The 19,930-nt window shown below is 38.3% G+C and overlaps 1 protein-coding gene across 3 annotated transcripts in view; it reads right to left on the bottom strand.

Annotated features, from left to right (window-relative positions):
- zcchc7 (zinc finger CCHC-type containing 7) overlaps nt 1-19,930 on the bottom strand; it is a 59,008-nt gene that overhangs the window by 17,091 nt on the left and 21,987 nt on the right. For all 3 annotated transcript variants that reach the window (XM_011474853.3, XM_020702873.2, XM_011474847.3), the window contains 4 exons: nt 8,561-8,607; nt 7,905-8,042; nt 7,638-7,808; nt 1,933-1,968 (listed from right to left, as the gene is read on the bottom strand). In XM_011474853.3, the coding sequence (XP_011473155.2) occupies nt 1,933-1,968; nt 7,638-7,808; nt 7,905-8,042; nt 8,561-8,607 (392 nt within the window). The remainder of the gene's footprint in view (nt 1-1,932; nt 1,969-7,637; nt 7,809-7,904; nt 8,043-8,560; nt 8,608-19,930) is intronic.

Here is a 19,930-nt window from a genome sequence, read left to right as displayed (position 1 = left end):
GTATTAGCGGTTTGAACTTCATTATCTTCCTGCGTTTTTTATGAATTTTAAGTCATGTTATTCTTTACCAACAAAGAAAGGATCCTGTTTTCCTCCAGAACAACCTCTTCCAGAATAGTAAGAGGTCTTTTTTTCATGACTGCAGCATCCGTCCCCACAACAAAAACAGCAAAAATGACACAGCCACCAACATCTCCCCTGGAACCTCTGTCCCGCTCACTTCTCTTTCCTCCTCATCTCTTCATCTCTCCCACAGTGTGAGCCTAACGCTAACGATGCTGCCTTTTCATTAGACAGCCCCTGCTAATTAATCTCCATAGAGGAGAGTGACAGACCCCCGCCAACACATGCATACAAAAGTACACGCCAAGATATATGCAAACACACACTCTTCTTCGCTCTTCCTCACTCCCTCTTCCCACGTGGTGTTGGCAGCCCATTTCATGCTTTATCACGTCTTTTAATTGACAAACAAGCTGCTCTTTTCTCTTAGGCTGAGGTCTATATCATCCCCTAGCTCAGATGCACACTCAGACACACACACACATATGCAAAAGAAGCCAGGAAAACAGTTGCATTTGGAAATTTTGGATAAACACACACAGACACACACACACAAAATACACACACAATGGCAATTGCTTCCCTGCTGACATGGGGCCCAGGTGACTGTCATGCAGACTTGTAGTCTCTGACACATTGTTTAAGCACACACACACACACCACATGGAGCCACTAATATCACATCTCCACTTTGGTTTAAACTGAATTCAAAGAAAAGAAAAAACACATACAGAGACATGGTTCAACTCACTTTTTGTCTAAACCTTAATCTTCCAGAATTTTTCTTCCCTCATTTGCTGCAGGCAAAGTCAATACTTATCACAGTCGACTCATTGATTTTAAGTCACTGTCTTGGATTTTTTCTTTCTCTATTTTTTAACTTTGCATGGTTTCAATATACACTTTTTAAGTTGTGCTTGATGGTCACAAAACTAAAACTTTAATAAAAATACTGCAGATTAAGGGGTTTATCTGCTATACCGGTAGTTCACTTATGGAAAATAAGAAAAGCTTTTTGGACGTGTTTTGGGTGATGTTTACAGTTGCCATCCTCATCTTTGTTGAGTTTAAAGAACAATCACAACATTTGGAATTTGTCGACTCAGAGAAGAACCCACTTTTGCTACCAGTTTGCTTGACAGTTAAATCGTTGACAATAATGTGACAATACAAATTTCAAGCTATGGCTTGAAAAAAGACTAAATCAAAACAGATATCAAAATGTTTAAAGATATCATTCAAAAATATAGAATATTGTTTTGGATTCGTTTCTCTTGTTTTGTATTTGTTGGTGGTGACTAAAAAGAATTCAAATTACAAAATTGAAGATAAAGTCAAATTTAAGTCCCATTAGTTGTGATATGCACCTAGATGTGAGAAATTTGATCTCTGCATTTGACCCACCCCCTGTGGGAGCGGTGGGCCGCAGAAACAGCCGCACTCCATTTGGTGGTTTAACCCCCAAATCCAACCCCTTACTGCTGAGAGTCAAGCAGGGAGGCATTGGGTCCTATTTTCAGTCTTTGGTATGACTTGGCCATGGATTTGAACTCACAGCCTCCCAGTCTCAGGGCGGACACTTTACCTACCACAACGCCACTTAGCTGGAGTTCAAAATGCTAAAAAAAATATATCTTCATTAGACCTTAATTTAAGTTAATACAAGTCTCATTTTCTTTGTGAGACTTTATTGTCTTTAGACGGCTTCTTTAAAAAAAACTGAGCAATCATCAGAACCGTTATTGTCCTTTCAACTGTGTGCCTGATTAGACGGACATTCTGTTCCTCATCTGAAATTCATTTTCTGTCTCAAGGCTAATAAAAGCTTGTGTGAGAGCAAACCCTGAAGAAATGAGCTGGCGTACTCACTGTAAAATGGTACTGCCTCCAGATCTCTGGACATGCCTGTAAAACGAAAAAAATAAAGAAGAAAGAACTTTAGAGAGACAATAAAATATGCATTCATAAAGAATTCAACGGAAACAGTAATTCATGGTGCCTTAATGCCTGGAAGAGTAAAGTCACCAACATCAGCCGCAGCACTCTTTGTCACAACGGTAGTCCCCAATGTGGAGGTACTGGTATGGGTAACTTATAAAGCCCTTATATTTTTAAGTTTATAATTTGTTTCTACTTCTACTTTAATTCAATGTGATATCTTCTGTATTTCTTATGTTTTTCCTTTGAACCTTGAGTCTATAATTAAATTCCATTCTATACCATTTGAGAGCAGCTCTTAATATAAAAGACAAAACTGGAGGCCTACCACAGGCTAAAAAATGGTTTTCCTTCATCAAAGAACTGCTGTATGACACAAAATGAGTGCATGTTCTGTGTATACACAATACAAAACAAAAATTTGAATTCGAGATTTAACAGTCGTGCTTTTTAGCTCCAAAGCAGTTCTAATTTTAAACCCTAAAAACGTGTTTGTCGTCTTTTGTCTGAATTCAGGAAAAATTCAGTTTTTTCAGTACAATTATGAAATGTTCAACTACATTTGAGTCACATGACTTACAACAACATATTCTACAATACTGGGTCGACTAAAATCTCCATTTCTGACGAAGTCAAGGTTATTTTTTTTATTACATCATAGATGTACAACTGCAAGTGATGAAATGAGCTCAGATGTTTTTTTTTTTTACCAAAATCTTCCTGCGAGTAAATAAGAATTTATAAATGTCAGATCTTTTTTTCAAAGACGTGTGACCAAAAAACTCTGGATTGGGGTGCAAATTACACAAGGAAACCAATGTTTTTAAGCTTTTTAGCAGGTTTGTATTTCCCCGCAAGAGTAGTGTGGGTTTTTCCAAGGTAAAAGCTTGACTTTACTGCTGGAGATGCCGCTTCAGTGGTGTCGCCGAAATATGCAATGCACCGATTTCCAGAAATGTCAGAGACCCCCTTTTTTTACTTTAAAGAATAAATACATAAATTAAATAAGCAAATATATAGTCAATCTTCTGCTAGAACTTTAGTTGAGATATTTCATCATAATCATCATATGTTGTTCACTAAAGTGATTAGGGCTGGGTTTTAAAACACACACACACACACACCCACACACACACACACACACACACACACACACACACATACATACATACATACATATGAAATGTAAAAATAAGATTTGTACTCAAATTGAAAATAACTGTAAACCTAAAAATATTGCATTTTGTAGTATTTGGTAGTGATATCCAGCCCCTATGGTTTTAGTCTGACAAAATGGCAAGTTTTTAAAAATACTTCAAGAAGCACACATCTCTTCTTTAGCCTCATGCCTCGGTTTTATCGGTATTTTCTTAACAAGTCACCCTGAAGTCAGTCATTCAGTCAGCTAGGAAGGCATCCAGTTGTTCTCTGGCGGTGTGGCCAACGCATTTTCTCTGGGGTTTCTTCACGCTCTTCCTTTAAGTGCTCCAACATCCTTCACCAACCACTGCCTCTCCTGCTGGGAAATTGAAAATACTGCCGCCGAAGCAACAAGATTGATCTACTTCCAGATCTACTGACTGAAAGGCAGCGTGAATAACAATTCCAATTTTAGCCTTTTTTGTGATTTTATGTATATTTTACTCTTGCGTATACTAAAGTTTTGCAACAAACTATCTGTCAATACCAACCACATTATAAGATGCCTAACTTGGCCTGCATTAAATCCTGCAGATGATACAGACAGGTCGGTACTGTTTTAATCCAATATATCTGGATTTGAATGCACAGAAAAGCTCATCTGAATTTCGACGGCTGTATCTTTTCTCCACCTCTCATCTAACTCTTTTTAACAACCCCTCCACCCTCCCATTTGCTCCGTCCCTCCAGACCGCCAGGGTAGTGTGTTGTTGTCGAGGGCGACAGGCGAGGCGAGCGACACACTCGCGCTCCATCAACCGTCTGTCTTTAATGAGAGACACAGAAAGGCCCAGGGGACTGAGACCTGACTCTTTCTCTAACAAACACACATACTAATGCTTTCTGTATAATTTGTGAGTAGAAGATAAAAAAAAAAAAAAGAAAAAAAGTTTTGCACTAGAGGAGAAGAGTAATTACAATGCAACGAAACTTTGGTGTTTTGCTTACTATTGAGAACAATATGCAGAGGAGATGTCAGGGAGAAAGAGAGCACGTGGATCTGGATGAGGTGATGGGAAAGAATGGGTAAAAGATTGTGGGAAAGAAAGAGGTAAGGAGAAAGAAAAATTGGGTTGTGCGTGTCCTGGTATACCCTCTCCCTCTGGTGTTCACCTGGTTACTCATCCGTTACACAGAGCACAGTACATGAATGACTGACGGAGAGGGAGACCGGGGCAAGACAAAAAAAATTAAATCCAGGAGTGAATGGCTGCATGCATATTCCTACATACACTTTTCCCAATTCTATACAGTTTGTGTTAATGTGGCAAGTAAAGAATGCTGCAGGGAGATCATTTTCATTGATCAACCTTATTATAAAGTTACATTCCTTTCATAAGTATCTTGGTATAGTATCAAAAAAATAAAAAAGCCCATACACAAGTCCAAACAAGAATTGTGCATCTGTAAATAAATACCTGCAAGTGCAATATCTGTAATTGTTTAGCAATTTACCCATTTGCCTCAACGTAAAAACAAGATTTACACCTTTAAAAACATTCAAGTGCGTGTTAAAGAAAATGAAAAAAACTGCAGCTGTAAAAATGTTTTGCATACCTGCAAAAAAAAATTCCATTAGGTCCTCTCAACAGCAAATACACACACAATTGTAATTTTCATGATTGCTCACTCAGATTTGCAGACACAAACTCAAGTTACAACCTCAACTGACATAAACATTGTCTCAACTAATCAACACTTTTATCGCATCACCTGCCAATTGGTGTCCCACCTTTTAATAGCTAATTGGATTCCAAAATGTGTCTGATCATTGCAAAATTGCCTTTCCTTCCCTCCTGTTGTACACTTTCTTCCTAAAATTTGGAATTACTACCTACTGCCAATCATCTTGTCAAACAAATTTTTATGGATGCTGTTAAATGAATCATAAAAAGGGATTCATCAAACCAGCCACCCCTCAAGATCTTCAATGAGTGGTTAGCACATAGTACTCTAATCTAAATAAACCAATGTAAGGAAAAAATTGTCAAAATGATAAATGTCCTCATCTGATTTTTAATAGTTTTCAGGCAAAATATGGTGACGTAAAACCTTTTCCATATGGGAACTTTCAGATATACTATGCAGACATGTAATATTTAGAAATGTCATATGAAGAAAATGCCATTTGAATGTAGCCTTTTTTGAGCTTTGTATCACTCCACTTAAAGTTTACTTTTATTTTAACAAATTTCTCAATGAACAAAGTGACATGGAAATTACTTGAAATGTTTGTTTACATTAAGGTTATTGTATGTCAACAGAAAAAACGGTTAAAAATTACAATTATATCTACAGTTTTGGAGGAATTAAACTTTTATGTTTTACATCGATGTACTTAATTGAGAAAGTTCCCGTGTCCAAATATAAGTATTTATATGAGGAAAATTAGGTTACATGAAAAATACTGAATCTAATATTTGGTTCACAGTAAAGCAGCTTGTGTATGCAGGTAATATCACAGAGGTTTACTGTCAACCGTTAGAAAATATATACATTTGAAATGAGCTCTGTGTGTTATTTATTAAAAATTACAGCAAAATCAGATACATACACAAATGAGTTTTGTGACTTTTCCAATGAACTAATACAACAAAAACAAATAGTTTTTTTATTATAAAACGTAGCTAAGAATAAACCTAGACCTTACATTTATCAGTTTTTCTTGATGTTATATACAGACAGTATGATGTTTTCTGTTTAAACTAAATTTGTTCTGTCTGTTTGCAATTAACTCACTGACTCACAATCAACTCGCAGCCATTGTGTGGTTATGAAGTATTTTAAAACAGTGCTAGAAAAAGAAGACAATTTATAAATGATGTCTTTATAATTGAATGTGGAAATTTGACACATTTGCTCAAGTGGCTTAAAGAGCAGACACATTTTCATGCATTTTTCAATAAAAAAACAACCGTTGAATTTTTTGTTTTTTAAATTTAGACAAAACATTTGTATTGAAACACAAAAGTCACTCGTGTTTGTGTATGGGCTGTTTTGGGGACCACAAAAAAGCCTTCTGATGACGTAAAACATTATTGGAAGTGTGCAAAAGATTTTTACAGCTGCAAACCTTTTTTTTTCAGCCGCATTTTATTTACACAAAAATGAATGTGCAAAGTAGTTTTTACAGTTCATAATCTAGGTTTGCTGATGCAAAACATATCTGTTTGTGTGGCTTTTATTTTACAATTGAATACAACTCCATACACTTGGTTTGGCCTTATGTTGCAACTGCGTACGTTAGTTTGTAACCAAGCCTACATCTGGAATTCACAACATGGCAGACATTCAAATAAGCTGTAATTGCTGGAGTGTATTAATTAATATGAACAGCAGTGTGTGCTGACCCTTGCTGCCAAAGAAAGTGGGGGGGCTGGGGGAGTAAGTGAGAGAAATGGGGGCAGATATGCTAGTTAATGTGTTTATTCAAAGCGAATTCATAGTTCCCCCCGTGTGGAGTGACAGGAACTCTCCAAATGCAGTTCCACTCATATTACCACTTACTAAGCATGAGCTCATATCCTGCATCAGCGCCTTTCAAGCTCGCTCACTAACAAATAAAATATTAAACTATTCACATAGACCTGTTGAACTGGTAAAATAATGTACAAAAATTGAAAACAAGCTCTGAGCACCTAAAGCAAATTCTGACAATTTATTGCTTTAGTTTATAAAACCCCAAGTGGCACAAAGGATTCATTTCTTGATTTTCTCTAAAGTTTTCTCCAAAACTCTTGGTTACATAGCTGTTTCTCCCCTTTTTTTCAATCATTTGTTAAAATATTCTCATTCTGACCAAGTTAAAAGGTATGTGACTAGCTGTGTCAAATTGTGGCTGAACGTATAGCCAGTTTGCTGAATCTTTCTCCAGCAGGAATGAGGGCATCTTAGTTTTTTGGGCCTTAGTCACAAGCACACGTACAGGGGGTTGACCCATACAGGTGTGCCAGGTTTTGGGTTGCTCGTGCCCTGTCTCGTGAAGTAAGGATAGTGTAAGTTGCACACACTTATGATGTACAGGTGATGCTTTCGTACGGTGCCCTTACACCACACTCAAGACGTTGGTAAGGTGTGCATACTGGCTCCTTATTGACCTTGCGCAAATGCTGCAGGGGCGGGATGTGCAGGTGATACGCAAGTGCCTGTAAGATGCTAATTTCCCCATTTCTAACAGCTTCACTTGAATGGCACTAACTGCACAGAGTGCAGGTTTCAGGGGGGTAAAAAAAATGAAAAATCCATACAACAGGCCCGTGTCTCACCCTTACTAACCATTAAGTGTTGTTTATGTCATCCGCAGTATGCCCGTTAAAAAAGTGCATGAACAATTTCACTAAACAGGCTCATGGAGCAGTCTACAATCTTTATATATTTTGTACAGGTTTGCCTTTTGTTCTCCCATACCCAGGCATTTGACACAATGAAACACTTACATCAAGAAAGTGCCCCTTCATGCTGCAGCGGTGGCATTGCTTGTACCAGTAGGGTTTTTCGCTGCAGGAGTTGAACAGGTGTCCAGGGTGTCCGCAGTTGTTGCAGTGCTTATTGGGACACTCAATCACCAGGTGACCCGGGGCACCACAAAGAAAGCAGGGTACCAACTTCTGTGTACACACAAGAATATACAAAGTAACTACCTTTTATGTCCTTATGCACAATGTATAAGATCGGCATGCTCCTGTGCACTCATGAGGACTGACTTTTGGCTCAGGGCAGTTCTTGGATAGATGTCCAGTCTTGTTGCAGTTTTTGCAGTGGATGTTCTTCCCTGTGTAGTATCTGTTTTGCAAAAACTGTCTGGTTGTCCTGGAGCTTTTTTCTTTGTTGTAGATCTGAGCCTGAAACATGAAGTTGTTATGCCCATTATTAGCCATACACTTTAGGCTTAAGTCTATTAAGATGAAGGTTTTTTTTTGGTTCAGCTTGAAAAGTAAAACAAGGTCTTCACATGGAGGTACATATGAATGCATAGATAGAAAAATCAATATTGTTTTCTATATTTTCTCTCTTTGGGTCTTCAACAAATCAAAGGCAGCATTTTTCACCCTACCAGTTAATGTCCACGACTGTACTGTAGGTTTAGGGCTTGAGGAGGAGGTAACATAAACTTTAAAACTCAAAAAAAAAACAAAACAAGAAGACAAAAGTCTTCCTGACTTCTCTACAAAGAATGGACTTAACTGACCTTAGTGGGGGTAAAATGTTTGATTCTAAAAAGTTATTTATTTGTAAACTTTATAAATGCAAGTCCCTGACAGCAAGAAAAAAAACTAAGCAAATATTGAATTTTGTCAAAGATAACCATTGAGTGGAACTATATTGGTAGATGGGTTAAAACTCAGTAGCTAGCGCTTACCTCCTTGTCTTTCTCAGACACCAACCAGCTGCCATCTTCATCAATATCTAGGGGAAAAAAAGGAAAAACATAGTCTACCTTTAAAGTTTTACTTTCAATGTAAATATGTTAACCAAAAGGAAGTCAGGCAGAAAAAAAACGGAATTACCAGAACAGGTGTGATTCAAATGAGATGAGATTCATGGCATGAAACTTGGTAGGATTTTATAAGGAGAGTCTGAACTGATTTTGTTATTCCTTTGATTGTGTTAACTGCTGGTCTTTCTACTTTAAGGACACCTACAGTTTGTTTTCTTTCAACTATTAACAGATACAAGATTAAACTAAAAGGTTGACAGGAGAGTCACAGTAAAAACTGGATGCATTCAACTCTATCAGAAAAACTGTGGTATTATTTCTGAATTAAATTTTTTTTTTTACTTTTTAATCATTGATTCTCATTAGGGCTGCACGATATGAGGAAAACTTGAGATATGCGATATTAGTGATCAATATTGCGATAACGATAAATTTGCGGTAAATAAACAAATAGAAAAATCATCATTCCCATTTCATTGCAACAGTTTAAAAATTATACTCCAAATGACCCTCATTGACATGGGGAACAAACATCTAACATAATAGGCCTCCATCTGATTGGTCAACAATGGGAAGGCGTCCATCTGATTGGTCAAAGCATAAAGGGATTTATTTGATTCATTAAATGCTTCAAGCTGCCATAAGATTGTTTTAACACATTTTGGGTTTGCGATTTATTGCGATATTCGCCGTCTTTTGCGATATGCATATTGCAGAGCTGGATATTGCGATAACGATAAATTTGCGGTATATTGTGCAGGCCTAATTCTCATAAAATATGACCATTTTATTTTTACAATTAGATTATGATTAGATTTCTACTGTTAAACTGAAAAGTTGACCTCCAAACCAGCCAACGGTCATTGGCGTATGCCTATATGTTGCTTTTCTATTCTGATTGGAGCCAAAAACACTTAACAGCCCCAGTTCCATTCACCCATGCAAGCACACATTCACATGCATGGTGACAGAGCTGCCATACAATGCGCTAACCAGACCACTGGGAGCAATGGGAGGTCAAATGTCTTGCCCAAGGAAACTTCGACAACACGGGCAGGCAAAGTGAGAACCGAATTTACAACTTTCCTCTCAGAGGTCAACCACTCTACCTCTGCGCCTCAGTCGCACTCATGGCAGAGGGCTGATGAGTTTAGTAAAAAAGCTTCTCCGTTTTTTTCCTCAAAACAAAACTGACTCTTGTGGACACAAACTGAAAGTATTTGTCTTTTTCAGACCTGATGAGTTCTTCACAATAATCGAACCTATAGGGAAGCCTAAACCTTGAGGGAATGGTTTAGTTTCCGGCAAGACAAGGACAAACACATTTACACACTGAAACTGACATAGTGGCAACATCTGTATGAGAGTGGCACTAACAGCACCCTGAGGGAGAGCGCTGTATTCTCCTCAGACCCACAGAACTGTAACTGACATCCAGAAATCCCAGCCTACACACAGACACGTGTACTCAGCATAAATTATGTCCCGATAGCAATGACCCACACAGACTTTCACCAACACGCACTGGCACACCCACATGTCGACCTCCTGCGATTAGCTGCTTGACAGTCTTTAGCCTTTGGACAAACATACAGCCTTGAGCCAAAATTAAATGTTACGCTCTCCTTCTACCCTGCTATTTCTTTTTCTGATTCTCTCCATCCAGCCCTCTTATCACTATTCAGCTCAGCCCTCCTTCCTTTGCTTTCTCTTCTTGTTTTCTAAACCCCACCCCTGGCCCCCCCCACCTCGGGTGAGCAGCTGCAAAGGGAGGTTATCACCTCTCTTCCCTGTCAAACAAATTAAAATGGGGGTGTTTGGATGGAGCTTCATTTTGCCACGACCTTCACCTCTAAAAACACACACGCAAATGCACAAACTCTGGCACAGGCTACTTGCAGGTTGCCTGTGCTCTAAATTTTGGTAATAAACTTTTGAGTAATCCTTTTGGGAAACTAAAAGCCTTTATACCCCATTTTCATCAACAAAAATTATTGCAAACAAATATCTCCTATTGGATAGATGTTAAAATACATGAAGCCTGGAGATCATTCAACTTAAAGACCCACTCCAATAAAAATCAGGATTTAGGTGTTTGTAACATTTTCTGTAACATTTACGTGTCTGTATGTAGGCTGGAAAATGGATTTCTCTCATGATGGAGAACAGGTATAAAGAAAATTAAGCTTACAATTGCATATCTGAGTACTTCTTTATTCAAATCATGATGAATCAAGAACAGATGTAAACACGCCATTGGAAAAAGCTTGTGGATGTGATCTAGAAGCTGCTACAGCAAGCCACAAGCTCCCTGCTCCACTCCATTCTGATGTGTCCGCTTGTAGTTGAGTACATCATTTTCCTTGTCGGAGCTGGGATCTGGCTCAAAAGTGTACGGCTGGATAGCTCCAATATTGCTCTCCATTTTTGTTGCATCGGTAATGTGAGGTAGAGGGTGTGAGGGCTGTGAGATAGCAGGAGAGAGTGTAAACAAAAAGATGATGGGAAATAGAAAGAGGCCAACTTTGCACCAACGGTCCCGCCCATAACTCAGAGGCAAATTTTGAATGAACTCTTGCCGCTCTGCAGAAACTATGTTTGCTAAAAACATTCATATTTAAAAAAACACTGGGAACGCTTTGAAAATAGATCAAAAGATGACTGGAGTGGGACTTTATTCTGAAAATACTTTTTCAAAGAGTTCTAAATTGCAACATCTTTTTTTCTTTCGAGCCGTTATATTTTTCTTTACACTGGCAGGTTGAATGGATATTATTAAATTTCCCAAGTTTAAATCATTTCATTTGACAAGAACCATATGTGGCCCCTGAAGACCCTTGAGCCTGTCTGAACAGGTAAATAAAAGAATGACGTCAGAGTAACAAAGCATTAAAATGACGGCATCGTGGAACTCTTTTTTCCTACAAGCTAGTTACTACTAAATGTGAAACCAAAAGGAACATAGGAAACTTTACAGGAACAAACACTGAAAGTCTATAAACTATGGTGTACAGTGGAAAAAGAAACCTGCACTAAAACTGAAAAAACTGTTTGGAAAGTTTCAGTTTAGAATTAGAACAAAAAGGACTTCAACCTGCAAGTTACTTTTCTGATTTCCAATTAGGTTCAAAATCTAAAGTCACTGGAGCCAAGACAGCTAGTTGCAGCAGTCTGGATTCATTCCAGCATAAAATGGACTAATATTGCTAAAAAAATAAACATACTTAAAGTCTGGATCATATTTTTTCTTTTACTCTCTATGGCTAAATCGAATACCGTAATGGATGAAAGTATAGGTGCCTCTTGATATAAATTGCGCATTGAGGGGCCGGTTTTGGTCCTTTGAATGACAGGTTCCCTCCAGGTTATCAGGTTAAAACTTGTTCACAGCCATCAGGCTTTCATGTCCCTTTGCATTTTCTGAAAGGTGTGGGTCAAAAATTTCAAAAAAGGTCAGTGGATCATGTGGCGACACTGTCAATCACTGTTATTTTTCAATTCAATGACCTACATTACTAACTACTTATTTGTTATATCTGTTACACAGAGGTATTTCTATGCTGTACATAGAATCCTACGATATGGTTGAGAGCAAAATTTCCTGTTAACTAAGATTTATCAAAATATACTCAATCATGCTCTGCTCATAGTGTTTATCTCCCTAAACTGGTTATTGACTTAAACTTTAGTAGCAATTAGGTCTACATGCCTAAATACACTTAAATATTTTAATATTACAAGATTATTAATTATAGTCAAATAAATTGTAATCAAATTCCTTTAAGTTTAAAATTAAGCTATGTTAAATCTTAGAAAAAACTCAAGAACATAACTTAAAGAACATAGTATTTGTATTAATACAAGAAACTAATCAAATTAATCAATAAAAACAAAAGAAATTAGAAACCCAATGTCTGAAAGAGTAAACAGCACTTTTTGGGGGAAAATTACAAAAAGATTTACTTAAAAAAATGTTTAAAAAAATTGGTCATTGCCCCATCATTGACTTTTACTGTACCTTTTTCATATAAAGTCAAGACCATAAATGTTAGGACTAAGACACATTCTTTCTAATTTACTTTCTGTACATTACCACAGTGAATTTTAAAAAAAACAGCTCAGATGCCATTGAAGTGCAGACTTTCAGCTTTTATTCTGTGGGTTGAACAAAAAGATTGCATAAAAATGTGAAAAACTAAAGCATTTTTTAAACACAATCCCTTCATTTCATGGGCTCGTAAGTAATTGGACAAATGAAATAACTGAAAACAAAATGGTCATTACTAATATTTGGTTGAAAACCCTTTGTTGGCAATGACAGCCTGAAGTCTTGAACTTATGGACATCACCAGATGCTGGGTTTTTTCTCCTTCTGAATGCTCTGCCAGGCCTTTACTGCAGAGGCTTTCAGTTGCTGTTTGTTTGTGGGCCTTTCTGTCTGAAGTTTAGTCTTCAACAAGTGAAATGCATGCTCAATTGGGTTAAGATCAGTTGACTGACTTGGCCATTCAAGAATATTCCACTTATTTGCTTTAATCAACTCCTGAGTTGCTTTGGCTGTATGTTTTGGGGTGTTGTCCATCTGTATTATGAAACGCCTCCCAATCAGTTTGGCTGCATTCACCTGGATCTGTGCAGACTGTATGTCTCTGAACACCTCAGAATTCATTGGGCTGCTTCTGTCCTGTGTCACATCATCAATACACACTAGTGTCCCAGTGCCACTAGCAGCCATGCACGCCCAGACCATCACACTGCCTCCACAGTGTTTTACTGATGATGTAGTGTGCTTTGGATCATGAGCTTCTCCACGCCTTCTCCATACTTTTCTCTTGCCATCATTCTGGTAGAGGTTGATTTTGGCTTCATCTGTCCAAAGAATGTTTTTCCAAAACTGTGCTGGCTTTTTTAGATGCTTTTTAGCTAAGTCCAATCTAGCCTTCCTGTTCTTGAGGCTTATGAGTGGCTTGCATCTTGCAGTGTACCCTCTGTATTTACTTTCATGCAGTCTTCTTTTTATGGTAGACTTGGATATTGATACGCCTACATCCTGGAGAGTGTTGTTCACTTGGTTGGCTATTGTGAATGGGTTCCTCTTCACCATGGAAATGATTCTGCGATCATCCACCACTGTTGTCTTTCGTGGATGTCCAGGTCTTTTTGCGTTGCTGAGTTCACCAGTGCTTACTTTCTTTCTCAGGATGTACCACACTGTTGATTTTGCCACGCCTAATACTGTAGCAATTTCTCGCATGTTTTTTTTCTGTTTTCTCAGCTTAATGATGGCTCCTTTCACCTGCATGGAGAGCTAGTTTGACCGCATGTTGTCTTTTCACAGCAAAATCTTCAAAATGCAAGCATGAGTCCTTTAATCAACTCCAGGCCTTTTATCTGCTTCACTCATAATAAAATAACAAGGAAATTGCCCACACCTGCCCATGCAATAGCATGGAAGTCAATTGTCCAATTACTTACGAGCCCATGAAATGAAGGGATTGTGTTTAAAAAAATGCTTTAGTTTTTCACATTTTTATGCAATCTTTTCGTTCAACCCATGGAATAAAAGCTGAAAGTCTGCACTTCAATGGCATCTGAGCTGTTTTATTCAAAATTCACTGTGGTAATGTACAGAAACAAAATTAGAAAAAATGTGTCTCTGTCCAAATATTTATGGTCCCGACTGTAGTTTCTTTTTTAATAAAACTGAATTTTATGAAAGATAAATTCTATATTCTGTCCTTCACCAACATCTTTCTGTACACGATGCAGCAACTTTTAGTTGCTGTGTGGCTTTTTTCACATTGGTGTTCCTTAGAAATCATATTCTAATATATTATGTAATTTATCTTTAGTAAGTATGGTTAAACTGCAATAATAGTTATATTGTACATTGGGTATAAAAGACTGAAATTGTATGCTTTCTTTCTGACTTACTGTCAAGCCAGAGTAAGATATTTGAGTATAGTTAGTTATGGTTGTTCTTGTAAAGGGAGTAGGGGGAAGGGGGTATCCCAGTACTCCTTTACTGTGAACGGACAAGGGGCCTCTGCAGGCCATGTCTATGTGTGTTTGCACGCTTAGCTGGTGTTGCACAACAACCACTATCCATCCAAAGGGTACGTTGAAAAAAGGCAAGGGTTAAAGGTGTGTATTTGTGTGTAGAGTGCATCTGTGTGGGTTTAAATGCGAGTAGGCGTTAGTGACTCAACGAAAGTCATTCCCCACGCATCTCCCAGGGGAACTCCCCAAATAAAGAGCAGGAAGCTTTCCCTTAATCTAAGGGCCACCCCCATCTCACCAGCCCAACACACACAAGGATAAAGGGTGAAGCTCTTTGTCACGGCCGAGGAATCAAACACATGGGTGGGGTGGGGGGTCTGTTGTTTCTACACTCGGGCAAAAATATGCTAATCAACCTTGAGGCCCCGCTCAAAACCAAACCAGCAGAGCCTCGTTCCTTCGCGGTGCGGCAGATCTGAAGGAGTCTGGAGCTACAACAAGCAGATGGCAGCGGCTTCACCAAGCAGTTCAGCAGACTCACCAGAGGCATCCTCCATGTTGACTGCAACTGTTCAATTTTAACTAATCTAATGGCAAAGCAGGTTTTACATCCATCTTGGTGGTCTACACGTCCTTAGATGAATAAATGGAATAATGCCTTATTAGTCCTTTTGTCAGTGAATGACAGGAAAAAAACAATTTTAGCCCACGTGTCATTTCATCTGATAGAAATCTGAAAGTTTTCACGGATATTCCATGTGCAACATTTGCAGAGGATTACATCAACTTCAACTCTGCAGGGCAACTATCGCATTATCTCATCACTCCATTGTCAGGGGTAATGCAACACAATGGCATGGAAGAGAGGGAGACAGAAACAGAGGGAGGGACTGATCAGTGGAGAGAACGCGACAGATGCTACCTGTCTGTCTCAAAGGTACCCTGATTACTAGAAGATGAGGAGGAGAGGGGAGGAGGCTGCATGCCTGTTCATCAGCCCCGGCAGAACAACAAACAGAGAAATTGAGTGTGTGCGTATCTGGCTGTGTGTGTGTGTTTGCGTGTCAATGCGCTGAATGTGTCCCTTCCACCAGTGAGAGCAGAACGGAAGTGTACATGTGGCTAATGAACCATGAACCCCCAGCTCTCCTGGGGTGAGGCGCACACACAAATGGGATGAAGGTTCCGACAGGATGGTTTAAGTCTGATAAACCAAGGACAAGACAGAAAATGCCATGTGCATGGCTCACATGCACCTGCAAATACTCATTAAACGTTTTTCTAAGAAATATGTGAACATGCGTGGCGTCCTCTGCAAGCTGTCCATCAAAACAATAGTTGAGGCTTAGACTGACCTGCTCTACCCAAATCCTGTTGTGACACTTAGTCAGTATGCTCATTGGTCATGCTGTTGACCAAGCCCATTAACACACCAACCAGCAGGACACAACATGGGAGGGAAAAAAGGATGTCCCCCCTCCAAAATTATGGTTATCTTTGACACTGAAACGGGCGGGATGGATTACATCGACCACAAGCACAACACTGGACAATGGCGAGGCTGGGCGGGAGTTTTCTGGTTCTGCGTTGAGTATTTATACATCACAAACATAGTCAGGTCTTCTTTATAACATTGTGCTTTCTTACAGCTTTGCACTCAATATCATTCAACACATTTAAGCCTTTAAAACATAAAGGATGGAAAGAAAGCAGAAAACAAGAACAAGTTTTTTAAAAAAGTTAGCCAGGAGGGGATAGGACACAGTATAAGAAATAAAAAACAGGAAGCTAAATGAAGATGAATGTTGAAGAAACTAGGAGATGGTAGAAGCATTAGGGTATTGCGGTGATTATGAAGGGTGTTGAACAAGGAGTCACATGTGTGTTTTTACACACATTTATGGAGATGTTTGCAAAAGAAGGTTATCGTCAATCTGAACAGATCTTTGAAATTTCAAGCTGCAATTGGGTCTCTCTTTATTTTCCCCTTTACAATTGTATTTTTGCTGCAGGATAAGGATTTATTAAAAAACTTTTTTTTAAACTTCTACCATTGTGCAGTGCACATGATGATTGATGATCAGATGGTGTAAGTGTACCACACTTGAAAAAGAAAATCCATCAATATATGACATTAATAGGAGGCACATTCTGGCTCAGGATGGGAAAAATGTATTAATCAAATATGAATGAACGTCACCAACATGCAGTCCTGCACATTTGGGGGTGTATCAAAAATAAAATCATTTTTAGGATGTTTGCCACAAAAAACATGATCCCATTTTGCTGTCTAATGTAAGTATTAGAACAACTTATACTGCAGGTTTCTAGTGAGATAAAGTTTGTTTGTTAGGTTTATGATGATGTGGTTTGCGATTTTTATTTATTCAGGAATCTTAACAGGACAATACCTATGAGTGTGTTTCTTTCGAGAAGAATCCAAATCCAGTTAAAGCCACACAATAATACAGGACATTTGTTTCTTTAATAACCCTAGTATCATATAGCAGTTTGTTCTCATACATTGTCACTACACGAGGTTATAAGAGGAATACTACCAAAACAGCAATTGACGAAACAAAGTAGAGAAGAGAAACAGATTCCAATAATCTGTAAGTTTAATACTGATTCAGTGTTTAATTTACAACGGTTTTCCTGGCAACAGAATAACAGCATAATTAGTAAAGGTCATTCTTTACTCGACTAACGATATTTGCTTTATACTTTAATTAGTTTTGTTTTAATTTGATGTACTTGTTAATCATCACATTTAGAACCGTGCAAAGAAAAGTCTTGATCTTCAGTGAGTAACACAGAACAGCTGATTTTTTAGAACTACTGATGATAAATCAAGACCTTGCATGTTGGTTAGGTTTGGGCTCATTCAGGAAGTGGTAATCACATGTCATTAGCTCTCATCTTGTCAGATTGCCCTGACAGATGAATGAAAGAAAAGCAGCCGAGAAGACGTGAAGCCATGATCCCGACACATCCAGCTGAAGGCAGATTAAAGGAAAGCAGTGCGTCTATCAAAGACTCTTAAGCTTGTCTGTATGATTGTCCTCATTCACAGCTTTGAAGGATGGATTAGTTTTAAATCAACATTTCAATAACCAATTATTCAGTCACAAATTGTGACATTTGGGGAAATAATCCAACGTAAAAAGGATCTTTTTGCTGTCAATATCCTCCAGTTTCTTGGTTGTTGAGAGGTAACCAGATAGCTGTGACACAATTTACAACAACAACATACATGACATACAGCGGTCTCTCGCTAGATTATGGATTACCATGTGGGGTCTTGCTGTTTACTTTTATCAGCATAATTTCGCTATTTTTTTTTTAATTCAACATTCTGATTGGCTGTTGAATTTGTCAATCAATCAATCTCCTCTGTGGTGTCTCCTGTACAGAATGCATTCAGTTTGCCAAATCTACATAAATCTTCAGTCCCTATCGGATCTTTATTTTTATTTACTGGACTTGTTTTTTTTTTTTGTGAAGCTTTGAACTTTGAGAGTTCAAACAAGAAAAAAAAAGTATGAAAATGTTCATGTCTATATGAGAAAAGTATATTAAGTGTGTGGTGAGGGGCTTTACAGCTGAAGACATCTATAATTTCACTTTGCGAATTTCACGTATTGCTGTTTTTTTTTAGAATGTAACCTCAACGATAAATGAGGAAACATTTACATGCCCTTTATTGAACTATTAATGTTAGCTCAAATACATAGAATTGCATCTCATTTAGAAACTACAACTGCTGGAGAGGAATGCCCTTCCTGGATCAAACCCTCAATCTACTGGCTAAAACCCAAAACAATGCACACTGGGCAACAGTCGGGAGGATATTCAACTGTAGGAAGACATACAGCCTGTGTCACATATGAACACACTTTGGATCCATCCATTTATTTTGGCAAACAGCCCCTAGAATGGTGAGAAAGGTAGAGGGCTTGTAACCAGCTGGTTGCAGGTTTGAGCTTAGCTGCCATCACAGTCCGCTTGCGTCAAGACCATCCAATAAAAACTGAATACACAAGTCACAAATGGTCATATGGATTTCTTTGCTGTGGGGATTTTTTTTAAATGGGGAGCAGCCAAAAGAAAAAAAAAGTTCATTTAAGATCGGTGTGATGAAACCAAAAGCTTCAATGATTATTACTTTGACTCCTACTCATTAAGTGACAAAGGAACTGAAAAAAAGGCCCGTGTTGATCTTGCTTTAGCGGCCAACATATTTCAACGGTCCATCCCTCATCATCCAATATCCAAGACTTCCAATACGAGTGACATGCATAACACCACCCCACCCCCTTCACCCGGTCTGCCTGTACCGCCCTTTTACCGCACCCCCTTCCACGCCACGCTGGCAGCAAGGGCAGGGCAGGTGGCCAAGCCCGTCAGTCAAAGAACCATCGCCACGCGGCTTCACCACAGACACCAATTACCACACAGCAGGGGCGCGGCCTGGCAACCGCATGGCAACCACATGGTCCAATCAGGGTACACAACAACAGGGAGCAAAAACTGCCAAGAAAATTAAACGAAGCAATGTGTGTGTATGCATGCCAGTGTGTTTGTGTGTGTGTTTGCAGGGCAGGCATGTTGGAGCTTTCCAAAGCTAAGCCAGTACAAATCAGGGAGCTAACAGAAGACAGGTAGTCACTGTGTCCTTTTAATATCCGTTTGCTTTGTTCGCTGTGCTGTTTCAGTTCTAACAAAACATATCTTAATCATTCTGTGAACAATTTCTCATTGAATAATTCTAACATGATGCACGTGGGAGAGTTTTTGCCTTTTAATGTGTTTAAATGTGATGGTATGCGACATTTTTGCACCTGCAAAAAATGATGAACGCAAGGGACAAAGTCCTAAATGTAAACCAAGTAGCTTTGAGCTTTACTTTAAAAAAATGTAAATAAATAATATTATACAAACAGTTTAATTTAGATAACACTGATACTTTCTGTTTAATAAACTCTTTGGTCTGAAAAGCTAATAAGTATACAAACCAATTCAACAGGTTTCAGTGGATTAAGTCAGGAAAATAGTTTTTAAGCAATTTATTTATTTAACCGTAAGAAACTATATTGCATTTTTGCCTTTGACATTGTACAGAATATGTATCTATATTAACAAAATAAAGAGGCTTTTACAACATTTTGGAACATTTTTCAAATGAGGGACAATATCCAGAAATTGCAACATTTCTCATGCATACAACTTGGTTGTATTACATTACTGGATTATATTTTTTTATGTTGTAGATATTTTTTGAGGGGGGGGGGT

This window comes from Oryzias latipes, chromosome 1 (assembly GCF_002234675.1).
Source record: "Oryzias latipes chromosome 1, ASM223467v1".
In the NCBI taxonomy this organism is placed as follows: domain Eukaryota; kingdom Metazoa; phylum Chordata; class Actinopteri; order Beloniformes; family Adrianichthyidae; genus Oryzias; species Oryzias latipes.
This window is presented reverse-complemented; position numbering and strand designations above follow the sequence as displayed.